The sequence below is a fragment of the Delphinapterus leucas genome, chromosome 4, assembly GCF_059928025.1.
Source record: "Delphinapterus leucas isolate spDelLeu-1000000601 "Yukka" chromosome 4, BTC_Dleu_Yukka2, whole genome shotgun sequence".
NCBI lineage: Eukaryota > Metazoa > Chordata > Mammalia > Artiodactyla > Monodontidae > Delphinapterus > Delphinapterus leucas.
In genome coordinates this window covers 132,845,768-132,861,431 of record NC_143132.1, presented here as the reverse complement: position 1 = coordinate 132,861,431, position 15,664 = coordinate 132,845,768, and the positions used below count along the sequence as shown (strand labels likewise).

Here is a 15,664-nt window from a genome sequence, read left to right as displayed (position 1 = left end):
TGAGTAATGCTGCTATGAATGTGGGTGTACAAGTTATCTCCTTGAGACCCTGTTTTCCATTCTTTTTGGTATATCCCCAGAAGTAGAATTTCTGGATCATTTGGTAATTCTATTTAAAATTTTTTGAGGAACCACCATGCTGTTTTGCACAGCAGCTGTACCATTTTACATTCTTACCAATAGTGCACAAGGGTTCCACTTTCTCCACATCCTCACCAACACCACTTGTTTTCTGTTTTTTTGATAGTAGTCACCTTAATGTGTGTGATGTGGTATCTCATTCTAGTTTTGATTTGCATTTCCGTAATGCAAGTGATTTTGAGCTGGAGGGGGAGGAGCTTGCAACAATGGGGTGAGGTGTAACGACAATGGCCGCCTAACTTCCTAACTTCACCTCTGATCAGAATCAACAACCAGCTGTCGGAGCATAGATTTGCGAAATTTGGAGGGCAGGGTCCTTTTTGTCTGCCTGTGTGTAAGCCACTGCAGGAACACATGCACAGCTGCATGCCTCATGGCTGGGGGTAGGGGGTGGGTAGGGGTAGCTGCTACAGTGCTACCAGTTGAAATTGACTGAAATTAACCGCGATTTGCCCTCTAAATCTTCCTATGGATGTTAAGCCTTCAGTAGGCTTAACAGAGCTCCAGAAAGTTACATCAGACAGATTCTGCCAGTGTAATTTTTGTCCAGGTGGGGAGACAGATTCCTGATGCTTCCCATTCTACCATCTTCTCGGAATCCTCTCTGTGGATGCCTTTTTGTGCTGTCCTGAGCTATGTCCTGTGAATTATAGAAATTGGTCTCAGACCCAGGTCAAGGCTAAAAGTGGACATACTTCTCTTAAGCTGATGGGGCTCAGGGAAGGATAGAAGCTGGGGGATGGGCAAGGAGTCATTGGGCTCTTATCTTTCCTGGGTCTTCAAGCCCCCTGGGAAATCTTGTTTTTCCTAGAAGGTGGCCTGAGGCTTGGCTCTTCACCTTTGTCCCTATGGAACCTTTTTGCCTTCTGCCACCTCCCTATTGCCCATCTGCCCTGTGTAGGGGTGGGCAGACATTGAAGACTGAGTAAAGTAGCACCTGCCTCTTAGCCTTGCCTTGTAACTGTTGGGCATCCTCTGTGGAGGGTGTGAAGGGGCTCCAAGTAGAGGTCATGGATCCAGGGTAAGTGTTGGCCCTGTATATTCCACCTAAGGTTTTCATTCATTATTCCAGCCAGTTTTGTACAGACAGGGGTCCTTGCCTGAGGTGTGTTTAGAGCTGGGGTGAGAGTGGTAGGATTCTCTCTGAGCTCATGTCCTGGTGGAGCTTTCGGGGAACTACCACCCTGCCAAGGAGAGAAGAGGTTTTACTTGCCCCAGAAAGTAATATGCCAACCATCCCACCAGCTATGGGAAAAGTTGCATATACAATATTCTGGAAGAAACTGTACAGATTAGGCCTCTTGTCTCTAGGATAGAATTTCTGTGAATAAAAGCCAAATGTACTTTTATTGTTGCCTCTGTCTTTCTGCAGGTAATGCCTTGAACACCTCTGTAACCAGATGCCTTTGCCTTTCTCTTTTGGCAGAGGAATGTCACGGCATCCGGAGTCATCCCTCAGATTTCTCTGATCATGGGCCCATGTGCCGGTGGGGCTGTCTACTCCCCGGCCCTAACAGACTTCACGTTCATGGTAAAGGTAAGAAAAGGACCTGGTTCTCCTGCCCTTTGAGAGTTGTGCAGTACCTCACCTGCAATAACAATAATTCCTGACCCAGATCTGGGTTGTTATCTGCACGCTTATTGGATTTCAGTGCAGTGCTGATAAGGTCTTGGTGGAGAGAAGGTTTTGGCATGAAGACTGTAGCTTGTGTGGGTTCAGTGGCAGAATGTGCTTGTCTACTTCATTGGTGGGTGATTTTACTTGTTGATCTGAATTGCAAATGATTTTCAGGTAATCAAAGGTCCTGTCCTCTGCCCAGACAGATGATCGTTTACTGAATCCTTTTCAGAAAGTTTCTCATGGAAAGCTTTTCTGTAAACTGCTTCACTAGGAGGTTGTTTCTTATGTCCCACCTTTATTTCTTCAGCTGTTTGCCATTTTATTACATTTTGTCTATGATGGTAATGGTAAATCTGACCTCCAACTTCATTGTAAAGAGGTCCATATCTTTATTACATGATTTATATGAAATGATATTTTAAAATGATTTTTAAAAGAAGCCTATTTGAAATCATACATGGGTAATTACCTTTAACCTGATACTTAAAAAAGAAATCAGTCTTTTCCTCTTAAATATTTTTAACCATAATGAGCAATAAATGTCAAGACAGGGCTTTCCTGGTGGCGCAGTGGTTGAGAGTCCGCCTGCCGATGCAGGGGACATGGGTTCGTGCCCTGGTCTGGGAAGATCCCACATGCTGCCGAGTGGCTAGGCCCGTGAGCCGTGGCCGCTGAGCCTGTGCGTCTGGAGCCTGTGCTCCGCAACGGAAGAGGCCACAACAGTGAGAGGCCCGCGTACCGCAAACAAAGAAACAAAAAATGTCAAGACAAATTATGGGGCAAAAAGGAAAGAGATTCATCCAGTATGAAAACAGTGTAAATAGAGGAGCGTAAATAGAATAGGAAATACTTTTCTCTTTGGCAGTAGGAATTAAAGTTTAACAAAGTGCTTACCCCTTGACTCAACTATTCTTTCTTGGTGACAGATTAAAAGCAACTTAAATGTTCAATGTTAAGTTTAGGGTGGACTTTAAAAATTAAGATGAACACATCTCTTATTTCCTGAGCAAAGCAGGATTCCTTGAACTTTGCCCACTAAATCTATATATGCCATACCTATGTGGTGCTACCCCAGTTGTCTTCCTACCTGGCAGGAATGGAGGTGTGGGATCAATTCTTCTGGCCATTCTTTCCTTCTCTCCCTGCATACATGCTGGAAAATTCTAAACTGCTTTCTCTTATTTTTTTAAAATTAATTTATTCTTTTTTTTTGGCTGTGTTGGGTCTTCATTGCTGCACATGGGCTTTCTCTAGTTGAGGCGAGTGGGGGCTACTCTTCATTGCAGTGCGCTGGCTTCTCACTGTGGTGGCTTCTCGTTGCAGAGCACGGGCTCTAGGCGCGTGGGCTTCAGTAGTTGTGGCATGTGGGCTCAGTAGTTGTGGCTTGCAGACTCTAGAGCACAGTCTCAGTAGTTGTGGTGCACGGGCTTAGTTGCTCCGCGGCATGTGGGATCTACCCGGACCAGGGCTCGAACCCGTGTTCCCTGCATTGGCCAGGCGGATTCTTAACCACTGCACCACCAGGGAAGCCCTGCTTTGTCTTATTTTTAAAACATTTTTTCCCAGTTTTATTGAGATATAATCGACATATAACATTGTTTAAGTTTAAGGTGTACATTTTAAAAAAAATATTTATTTTTGGCTGTGTTGGGTCTTCATTGCTGTGCGCAGGCTTTCTCTAGTTGCAGTGAGTGGGGGCTACTCTTTGTTGCGGTGCACGGGCTTCTCATTGTGGTGGCTTCTCTTGTTGCGGAGCACAGGCTCTAGGCGCGCAGGCTTCAGTAGCTGTGGCTCGAAGGCTCTAGAGCGCAGGCTCAGTAGTTGTGGCACACAGTATTAGTTGCTCTGCTGCATGTGGGATCTTCCCGGACCAGGGCTCGAACCCGTGCCTCCTTCATTGGCAGGCGGATTCTTAACCACTGTGCCACCAGGGAAGCCCCCTTAAGGTGTACCTGTTGATTTGGTACTTACATATTGTAAAATGATTACCCCCATAGTGCTCTCATAATTACCATTTCTTTCTTGTGGTGATTAACGTTTAAGATCTACTCTCTTAGCAGTTTTCAAGTATGTGATACAGTACTGTTAACTATAATCTCCATGTTATACATTAGATCCCCAGAACTTCTTCATCTTATAACTGGAAGTTTGTATCTTTTGACCAACATCTCCCCTCACTCCAACACCACCCCCGCTCTTAGTAACCACTATTCTTTTTCTGTGAGTTCAGCTGTTTTAGGTTCCACGAATAAGTGAGATCATACAGTATTTCTCTTCCTCTGTCTGACTTATTTTACTTAGCATACGCTAAGTGAAATGTCCTAAAGATCCATTCACGTCACGAATGGCAGGATTTCCTTCTTTCTCATGGCTGAATAATATTTCTCTGTGTTTGTCTGTGTGTATGTATGTGTCATGTTTTTTTTATTGATATGGATATCCAGTGGATAATTCTGTGTGTATATGTGTATTTGTATGTATGGCACATTTTTTTTTAATCCATTCATCCATTGATGGACACTTAGGTTGTTTCCATATCTTGGCCACTGTGAATAATGCTGCAGTGAAATGGGAATGCTGTCATCTGTTTGAGGTCCTGATTTTATTTCCTTTGGATATATACCCAGAAGTGGGATTGCTGGATCATTTGGTAGTTCTATTTTTAGTTTTTTGAGGAACCTCCATACTGTTTTCTATAGTGGCTGTATCAATTTATATTCCTACCAAGAGTGCACAGTGTTCCCTTTTCTCCAGAACTTTACTAGCACTTGTTATTTCTTGTCTTTTTGATAATAGCCATTCTAAGAGGTGTGAGGCTAAAACCTCATTGTGGTTTTGATTTGCATTTCACTGATGATGAGTGATGTTGAGCATCTTTTCATTAGCCATTTGTATGTTTTCTTTGGAAAAATGTCTATTCAGATCCTCTACCCATTTTTTAATCAAAAATTTTTTTTGCTGTTAAGTTTTACGAGTTCTCTATATATTTTGGATATTAATCCCTTATCAGATATATGATTTGCAAATATTTTCTCCTATTCGGTAGGTTGCCTTTTCATTTTGTTGATTGTTGCTTTTGCTGTGTAGAAACTTTTTAGTTTGCAGTAGTCCCACTTATCAATTTTTGTTTCTATTGCGTTTGCTTTTGGTATCATCCATAAAATTATCGCCAGGAGCAGTGTCAGGGAGTGTTTCTCCTCTGTTTTTTTCTAGGAGTTTTACAGAGTCAGGTCTTTAAGTCTTTAACCTATTTTGAATTAATTTTTGTGAGTGGTGTAGGATATGTGTCCAGTTTCATCTTCTGCATGTGGTTATCCAGTTTTCCCACCATCATTTACTGAAGAGACTATCTTTTCCCCATTTAGTGTTCTTGGCTCCCTGGTCAAGTATTTGTTGATTGTATACGTGAGAGTTTGTTTCTGGGCTCTTGATTCTGTTCCATTGGTCTGTGTTTCTTTTTATGTGACATCATACTTCTGTAGAAAAATGACATTGGAACTTTGATAGGAGTTGCATTGAATCTATAGATGGCTTTGGGTGGTACAGACATTTTAACAATATTTTTATAAACATGGGATTTTTTTCCCACTTGTGTCATCTTTGGTGTTTTTCATCAAAGTTCTATAATTTTCAGTGTTTAGATCTTTCACCTCCTTGGTTAAATTTATACATAGGTATTTTGTAATGTTTGATGCTATCGTGAATGGGCAGGTTTTATTTCTTTTTCAGATATTTTCTATATAGTGTATATTTTGCACATAGTGTATAGAAATACAACTGATTTCTGTATGTTGACTTTTTGTACGCTGTATCTTTTAATCCTGTGTTTTCATCCTAAGCAATCCCATCCTCCACTTGCAGAACTTTAATTAATACCTGCATATTGGCACCACCTCCTCTTTCTTGTCCTCCGCAACTAATCATTAAGCCTTAACCATTCTACATCTTAACTATTCCATGTGTTTAATGAGAGTACAATAAAAATGCTAACAGATTCTTTCTTAAAGATCTAGACAAGTTCACATTAACAAGAAAACTACAATGTAAGAGTAGACATTCCATGAAGGAAGTGCAATGAAAGGCTAGTCCTGCCAGGTGAGAAAATATGTTTTAAAGCTAAAATAACTAAAACTATTTGTTCAGTTTGTAAATAAATAGACCAGGGAACAGAACAGAATTGAGTAACAGGACAGAACTGAAAGATAGATCTAAATATATTTAGACATTTAATTTATGATGGAAAGGATATTATTCTATTCAGAGTCACTGATAATGGCAATTTCTTGTATCAAAGACACCAACGATTTCTATATCATTAAATCCAGTTGACATTTCTCAGTCCTATCTTACTTGACCTTCCAGCAGCATTTGACCTATGTCATCACTTCTTCCTCTTTGAAACATCAGGGCACTATACTCTCTTGGTTTTCTTCTAGCAATTCTCTCATTCCCTTGGTGATCTTATCCTACCTCAAGACTTTAAATATCCATCTATGTATGTGCTGACAACTCTCAAACCTGTTTCTTCAGGATGGAACGGTCTCCTGAACTCCAGGATTAAACCTTCAGTTGCCTATCAACATTTCCATTTGGGCTTTAATGGGTTTCTCATCTCTAATGAGGCCCTCCCAAAGTGCTTTCTTATAGCCTTCCCCATCTCAATAAATGGCAAGACCAGCCTTCCAGTGGCTGAGGTCGAAAACACTGACTCATTTTTCTGTTACATTCTGAGTTCAATCAGTCTAAAATCATATTTGCTCTATTTTAGGATATAATCTAAAATATAATAAAATTCCTATGTACTTCTTATTACTTATACTGCTATTACTTTGATTCAAGCACCTCACCTGGATTATTGCATAATCCTTCTAACTGGTCTTCCTGCTTCTGTCTCTGCCTCCTCTCCCAGTTAATTAAAAAATTTTAAACAATTTAAAATTTCTAATGTAATACATACTCAGGGAAGTACATAAAATACGTAAAGTTTAGCAATTATTATAAAGTACAGATCCATGTAAATGACACCCAGATCAAGAAATGGCCCTCCAGGAGCCTGCCCCCATTACCCTCATAATGAGTATTGTCTCCATCCATCCTGCCTAGAAGTATTTGTCTCAACTTTTATGGTAATTTTAAAATTTGCTTTGCTCTACAGTTTAAATTTTTAATTATGCCTCACTAAACAATGGGGTTAATGCTGCCTATTTTACCTTTAATGTAAAGTGAAACATAATATGCATTCTTTTGTGCGTGACTGTGACGCATGTTTATAAGATTTATCCATGTTCTTTGTAAATGTAGTTCATTTTAGTAGCTGTGTAGTATATTATCTTAAGATCCTCATCCTTTCTACTGTTGATGGATATTTGTGTTTCAAGATTTTTGTCATTGCAAATGATTCTGATATAAGCATTCTTATACATGTATGTTGATGCATACATATTTCAGTTTCTCAAGGTGGGGCAATGTTAGGTCATAGGATATACATGTCTTCAGCTTTTCTATGTAATGCCTGTTTGCTGAAGAAGTTGCAGCAATTTACACTTCTACTAGCAGTGTGTGAGAATTTCACTTGTTCTACATCCGTGCCAGCACTTTTATTGACATAATTTAATTATGCCAGTTTGCATGTGGTGTGATCTCTTTTTTTCTGTTCTGTTTTTAATTTTAATTTTATTTATTTTTGGCTGCATTGGGTCTTTGTTGCTGCACGCGGGCTTTCTCTAGTTGCAGTGAGCGGGGGCTACTCTTCGTTGCAGTGCGCGGGCTTCTCACTTTGGTAGCTTCTCTTGTTGTGGAGCGTGGGCTCTAAGCACGCAGGCTTCAGTAGTTGTAGCTTGTGGGCTCAGTAGTTGTTGTGCGCAGGCTCAGTCGTTGTGACACACTGGCTTAGTTGCTCCGTGGCATGTGGGATCTTCCCGGACCAGGGCTCGAACCCGTGTCTCCTGCATTGGCAGGCGGATTCTTAACCACTGCACCACCAGGGAAGCCCTCTCATTGTTTTAATGTGCATTTCCATGACTAATGAGGTTAAACACCTTTTCATATGTTTCTTTTTTCTTTTTTTTTTTTTGGTTGTGCTGCGCAGCTTGCGGGATCTTAGTTCCCTGACCAGGGATTGAACCTGGGCCTCAGCAGTGAAAGCGCTGAGTCCTAACCATTGGATCACCAGGGAATTCCCTCATGTTTCTTTCATGGCATGGCTGTTCATCTATTTTACCCATTTTTAAAAATTGAGGTTTTTGTTTTCTTCTTACTGATTTTTAGCAGTTCTTTGTATATTCTGGATGTAAGTTCTTTATCAGTTATATATATTGCACCTGTCTTCTCCCACTCTGTGACTTCAGTTTTTTCTTCTCAATGCTATCCTTTGAGCAGAATTTTTAGAAAATCTTTTTATCTTGAAATTTCAAATTTACAGAATTCTTAACTGTTTGAGAGTGGGTTATATATATCATGTCCCTTTACCTTTTTAATGCTTCAGTATATAATTCTTTTTTAAAAATTAATTAAATAATTAATTAGACTGTGCTGGGTCTTAGTTGCGGCATGCAGGATCTTCATTGCCGCTTGTGGGATCTTTGCTGTGGCACGCTGGATCTTTAGTTGTGGCATACAAATTCTTAGTTGTGGCATGCGGACTCTTAGTTGCAGCATGTGGAATCTAGTTCCCTGACCAGGGATCGAACCTGGGCCCCCTGCATTGTGAGTATGGAGTTTTAGCCACTGGGCCGCTAGGGAAGTCCCCAGTATATAAGGATGTTTTCTTACATAACCAGTTGTTAAACTCCAGAAGTTTAATACTGATACAGTACGTTTTAAAAAAAATTGTAGAATATACATAAGAAATGGTTAAGTGGTAAGATTTAAGTTACAGTTCTGTGGCCTTAGGTACCTTTACATTTTTTGTGCAACCATCGTCACCAGTCATCTCCAGAACTTTTTCATCTACCCCAGTTGAAGCTCTATACTCATTAAACATTAGTTCTCCATTCCCTACTCCCAGCCCCTTTCTGTTGCGGAATTTGTGGACTCATACAATATTTGTCCATTTGGCTTATTTCACTTAGCATAATGTCTTCAAGGTTCATCCATATGGTACCATGTGTCAGAACTGCCTTCCGTTTTTAGACTGATTATGCTGTAATAAACGTTGGTGTACATGTATCTGTTTGAATCCCTGTTTTCAGTTCTTTTAGGCATACACGTAGGAGTGGAGTTACTGGGTATTTTGGTAATTCTGTTTAATATTTTGAAGAAACATCATACTGTTTTCCACAGTGGCTGCACCATTTTATATTCCCACCAGCAATGCACAAAGGGTTCCAATTTCTCTACATCCTTGCCAGCGTTTGTTTTCTGTTTTGATAATAGCTATCCTAATGTGTGTGAAGTGGTATCTCACTGTGGTTTTCATTTATATTTCCCAAATGATTAGTGATGTTGAACCTCTTTTCATATTATTTGCCATTGGTATATCTTTTTTGGAGACATGTCTATGCAAGTCTTCTGTTCATTTTTTGATTGAATCATTTTATTGTTGTTGAGTTGTAGGAGTTCTTCATATATTCTGATATTAACCCCTTATCAGATCATGATTTGAAAATATTTTCTCCCATTCTGTGGGCTGCCTTTTCATTCTGTTAGTGTTCTTTGCACAGAAGATTTTAATTTTGATGAAGTCCAGTTTGTCTACTTTTGTAATCTCTGCTATTGTTATCATACCCAAGAAATCTTGCCAAATCCAGTGTCACATACTTTCCCTGTATATTTCCTTCTAAGTTTTGTAGTTTTAGCTCTTATGTTTAGTCTTTTGATCCATTTTGAGTTAATTTTTATATATGATGTAACATAGGTCCAACTTCATGGTTTTGCACGTGGATATCCAGTTTTCCTAGCACTGTTTTTTTTCTTTTCCATTATAGTTTATTACAGGATATTGAATATAGTTCCCTGTGCTATACAGTAGGTCCTTGTTGTCCTATTTTATATATAGTAGTGTGTATCTGTCAATCCCAAACTCCTAATTTATTATAACCATAAGTTTGTTTTCTATGTCTGGGAGTCTGCTTTTGTTTTGTAAGTAAGTTCATTTGTATCGTATTTTAGATTCCATATATAAGTGGTATCATATGATATTTGTCTTTTTCTTTCTGACTTGGTTCAGTTAATATGATAATCTCTAGGTCCATGCATGTTGCTGCATGGCATTATTTCATTCTTTTTTATGGCTGAGTAGTATTCCATTGTATATATATACCCGTCTTTATCCATTCATCTGTTGATGGACATTTAGGTTGGTTCCATGTCTTGGCTATTGTAAATAGTGCTATAAATATGAATACTGAGGTGCACCTATCTTTTTTGAATTAGAGTTTTCTCTGGATATATGCCCAGGAGTGGGATCCGGCACCATTTGTTGAAAAGACTGTTCTTTCTTCATTGAATGGTCTAAGTATCATTGTTGAAAACCATTTGACCAGGTATGGAAGGGTTTATTTCTGGGCTCTCTATTCTGTTCCATTGGTCTATATGTCTGTCTTTATGCCAGTACCACACTGTTTTGATTTCTGTAGCTTTTTAGTAGGTTTTGAAGTCAGGAAGACCTCCAACCTTGTTCTGTTTCAGAATTGTTTTGGCTGTACACACAGTTCCCTGAGATTCCACATCAACTTTAGGATGGATTTTTCTATTTCTGCAAAAATGTCATTGAGATTTTGATAGGGATGATGTTGAATCTGTACATTGCTTTTGGTAGTTTTTACATCTTAACAGTATTGAGTCTTTGAATCCATAAATGGAAGATATCTTTTCCATTATGTCTTATTTAATTTCTTTCAGAAATGTTTTATAATTTTCACTGTACAAGTTTTTTTTGCCTTTTTGGCTAAGTTATACCTAAGTACTTTATCCTTTTAGAAACTATTGTAAATGAAATTGTTTTTGTAACTTCCTTTTCAGATTGGTCATTGTTAGCGTACAGAAATGCAACTGATTTTGGTGTGTTAATTTTGTATCCTGCAACTTAATTTGTTTATTCTAACTTTGTGCGTGTGTGGAATCTTTGGGGTTATCCACATATAAAATCCATGTCATCTGCAAACAGATAATTTTACTTCTTCCTTTCTGATTTGGGTGCCTTTTTCTTTTTCTTGACTAATTGCACTGGCTAGGATTTCCAATACTGTGTTGAATGGAAGTGGAGAAAGCGGGCATCCTTGCCTTGTCCCTGATCTTAGAGGAAAAGCTTCCAGCCTTTAACCATTGAGTATAATGTTAGCTGTGGGTTTTTCATATGTGGCCTTAATCATGTTGAAGTAGTTTTCTTTCTAGTTTTCTGAGTATGTTTACCATGAAAGAGTATTGAATTTTGTCATGCTTTTTCTGCATTGCGATGATCATGTAATTTTTTCCTTTTGTTCTTTTAATGTGGTGTATTGATATTGGTGTGCTCAACCATCCTGACATTTCAGGAAAGAATTCCTCTTGGTCTTGGTGTATAATTCCTTATAAAATGTTGAATTAGATCTGCTAGTATTTTGTTGAGCATTTTTGCATCAATATTTATATGGGATATTGATGTGTACTTTTCTTGTAGTGGCTTTGTCTGGCTTTGGTATTAAGGTAATGCTGGGTCTCAGAATGAATTAGGAGGTATTTCCTTCTCTTTAATTTTTTGGGAAGAGCTTGAGAAGGATTGGTGTTTAATCTTTCTTAAAATATTTGGTAGAATTCACTGGTGAAGCCATTTGGTCTTGGGCTTTTCTTTGGGAAGTTTTTGATTACTGATTCAGCCTCCTTACTAGTTACAGGTCTATTCAGATTTTCAATTTTTTCATGATTCAGTCTTGGTGGTAGTTGTGTGTTTCTAGGAATTTGTCCATATCATCCAGGTTATCCAATTTGTTATATAGAATTGTTCATAGTACTCCTATAATCTTTTTATTTCTGTGGAATTGGTAGTGATGTCCCCACTTTCATTTCTGATCTTAGTAATTTGAGTCTATTTTTTCTTAATCCATCTAGCTAAATATTTGTCAATTGTATTGATCTTTTTGAGGAGCCAAGTTCTGGTTTTACTGATTTTTTTTTTCTCCCTCTGTTTTTTCTATTTTTCATTATCTCAGCTCTAATCTTTATTTTCTTTCTTTTGCTAACTTTGGGTGTAGTTCTTTTTCTTTTCTATTCTTTTTTGTTTAGTTCCTTAAGGTATAAAGTTAGGTTGAGAACTTTTTTTTTTTTTTGCTTATTGATTTTTTTGGCTGCATTGGGTCTTCGTTGCTACGCACAGGCTTTCTCTAGTTGCGGTGAGCGCAGGCTACTCTTCGTTGCGGTGCGTGGGCTTCTCATTTTGGTGACTTCTCTTGTTGTAGAACATGAGCTTTCAGCGCACAGGGTTCAGAAGTTGTGGCACATAGGCTCAGTAGTTGTGGCTCGCAGGCTCTAGAGCGCAGGCCCAGTAGTTGTGGTGCACAGGCTTAGTTGCTCGGCGGCATGTGGGATCTTCCCGGACCAGGGCTCCAACCTGTGTCCCCTGCATTGGCAGGCAGATTCTTAACCACTGAGGCATGACAGAAGCCTTGAGAACTTACTTTCTTAGTGTGTTTAACAGCTTTAAATTCCCCTCTTAGCACTGTTTTTGCTGCATCTAGTAAGTTTTTGTACGTTTTCATTTCTCAATATTTTCTAATTTCCCTTGATTTCATATTTGGTCCATTGGCTGTTTTAAGAGTGTGATGTTTGGGACTTCCCTGGTGGTGCAGTGGTTAAGAATCCACCTGCCAGTGCAGGTGACACGGGTTCGAGCCCTGGTCCTGGAAGATCCCACATGCCGCGGAGCAACTAAGCCTGTGCGCCACAACTACTGAGCCTGGGCTCTAGAGCCTGCAAGCCACAACTACTGAGCCTGTGCGCCACAGCAACTGAAGCCCACGCGCCTAGAGCCTGTGCTCTGCAATAAGAGAAGTCACTGCAATGAGGAGCCCACGCACCACAGCGAAGAGTAGCCCCCACTCACCGCAGGTAGAGAAAGTCCATGCGCAGCAAGGAAGACCCAACGCAACCAAAAATAAATAAATTTATGAAAAAAAGTGTGATGTTTAATTTCCACATATTTGTAAGTTTCCAGTTTTTTTGTTTCTAGTTTCATTCCATTGCGATCAAACAAGATAGTTTGTATGATTTCAATCTTTTTAAATTTATTAAGGCTTGTTTCACATACGCCTAACATGTAGTCTATCTGATATAATACTGTTGTCTACTCTACCATCTAGATTACAGTTTGGTCACTTGTCCCAAAAATGTCCTTAATGGCATTTTCTTTCTCCAGTACAGGATCCATTTCAGGATCACATATTGCATTTAGTTGTCATGTTGCATTAATTTCCTTTACTCTGTGACAATTCCTCAGACTCTTTGTCATGACATTTTGAAGGCTACAGAATGAATTATTTCATAGATTGTTGCTCAATTTGGGTTTATCTGGTATTTCCTCACGATCAGAATCCGATTAGGTAGCCCAGCCTCTCTACTACATTAGTGATGTTGTATCCTGCTCAAATGATCACATCTGGAGACAAGTGATGGCCATCTGCTGGTGACATTAATTTGATCATTGTTGAAGTGTTGTCTGGTTTCTCCACTATGTAGTTACCATTTTTTCTTTGTAACTGATACTCACTGGGGAGTTGCTTTGAGACCATACAAGTATGCTGTTCCACATTATACTTTTTGCCTTGATTTAGTATCTATTGATGATTCTTGTCCAAACCAATCTTTACAAGATGGTTATTTTCCAGCTTCACCACTTGTTTCATATCAGTTGGTGATCTACTCTAAGGAAGAGCCCTGCTTTTCTTGGGCATTTGTTTATTTCATTGACTTAATATGGGTTCATGGATTCCCTATTTTACTCAATGGTTTATATTCCATTACAGTACTATCATTATTTTGATGCTCAAATTGTCCTTCTTTTAGCCAATGGGTGTCCCTGTAAGCTGGCTTCTGTGCTCTTTTGATAGGAGAACGAATGTCAAATGTATACTTTATGGGTAGTGTGTTTTAGTTCTTGAACTTTTTCCTACCCTGAAGTCAGGAGGATACTTTCTATTTTCTAAATGTTTTATTATTTTGCCTTTTATGTTTGCATCTAAAGTTGGAGTTGATTTTTACACATAGTATGAAATAGAGGGTAGTTTAATGCTTTAAAAATTTTTTTTCCAGTATAGACACCTAGTTGACCTAGAGCCTTTTATTGAAAAGAACAATCTTTCCTGCTCTGTGATGTCATTTATATTGTGAATCAAGCGTCCATATATAGAGTGTTTCACTGAGCTTTCTTGGTCTGTTTGCTTATCTCTGTGCCAGTCAATACCATGCTATCAATTACAATGGCTTTACGACAAATGCTGATACCTGGTACAGCAAGTTGTCCTTCTGTAGTTTCTTTAAGTGGTATGGATATGGGATATTCTTGACCCTTTGCATTTCCACAATTTTTTTTTTACAACTTTGAGATATAATTGATGTGTGGTGAACTGCACACACTTTAAGTTGTGCAATTAGAGCTTTGATGCGTGTATACAACCATGAAGCCATGACCACAATTAAGATAATGAACATAACCATCACTTCCCAAAGTTTCCTCATGTGTTGTTGTAACTCATTCTTTCCTACCTCCCAGCCCTGTCTTTAGGTAACTGTTCATCTGCTTTTTTTTTTTAATTAAAAAAATTTTTTTTAATTTTATTTTTGGCTGTGTTGGGTCTTCGTTGCTGCATGCGGGCTTTCTCTTGCTGTGGCGAGCGGGGGCTTCTGTAGTTGGCGGCTAGCGGGGGCTACTCTTTGTTGCAGTGCATGGGCTTCTCATTGCAGTGGCTTCTCTTGCTGCGGGGCACGGGCTCTAGGTGCACGGGCTTCAGTAGTTGCAGCATATGGGCTCAGTAGTTGTGGTGCATGGGCTTAGTTGCTCTGTGGCATGTGGGATCTTCCTGGACCAGGGATCGAACCCATGTCCCCTGCATTGGCAGACGGATTCTTAACCACTGTGCCACCAGGGAAGCCCTCATCTACTTTTTATCACACAGGATTAATTTGCATTTTCTAGAATGTTATATAAACAGAACCATACAAAATGACATTTTGTATGTACAAAATATATACAAAAAGTATGTACTCTTTTTTTTTTTTTTTTACGGGGCTGGTTGCTTTCACTTAGGATAATTATTTTGAGATTCACTTGTTGATGGAATTGGGCTGTTTCTAGTTTTTTTGTTTTTGGCTGTGTTAGGTCTTTGTTGCTGCACGCATGCGTTCTCTAGTTGCAGTGAGCGGGGGCTACTCTTTGTTGCAGCACGTGGTCTTCTTATTGTGGTGGCTTCTCTTGCTGCAGAGCACAGGCTCCAGGCACGTGGGCTTCAGTAGTTGCAGCACTCAGGCTCAGTAGTTGTGGCATGCAGGCTCTAGATCATAGGCTCAGTAGTTGTGGTGCATGGGCTTAGTTGCTCAGGCATGTGGAATCTTCACGGACCAGTGGTTGAACCCGTGTCCCCCGCATCGGCAGGCAGATTCTTAACCACTGCGCCACCAGGGAAGTGTCTGTTTCTAGTTTTTGATTGTTACAAGTAATGCTCTTATGAACATTTGTTTGAGTCTTTGTGTGGAGTGGGGAAGATAGATCTCTCTAGCTAGGCCATTCTAGCAAGATTCCAAACCAAGGAGCCATAAAATAAAGACTGATACAACACAGATAATAGCCTAAGGACTAATGTCCTTAGTATATAAAAACAACTATCTAGTAGGAGAATGGGCAAAGAACATGAACAATGAGCTGACAGAGATGATTGTAGTAAGATACTTATTGCAGCATTGCTTGTTATAAGTAAAACACTGGCAACGGTCTAA

General features: G+C 39.3%; 1 protein-coding gene across 2 annotated transcripts in view; it reads left to right on the top strand.

Annotated features, from left to right (window-relative positions):
- Positions 1–15,664, top strand: part of PCCB (propionyl-CoA carboxylase subunit beta) — a 90,408-nt gene that overhangs the window by 21,789 nt on the left and 52,955 nt on the right. For both annotated transcript variants that reach the window (XM_022582562.2, XM_089910057.1), the window contains exon 6: positions 1,568–1,678. In XM_022582562.2, the coding sequence (XP_022438270.2) occupies positions 1,568–1,678 (111 nt within the window). The remainder of the gene's footprint in view (positions 1–1,567; positions 1,679–15,664) is intronic.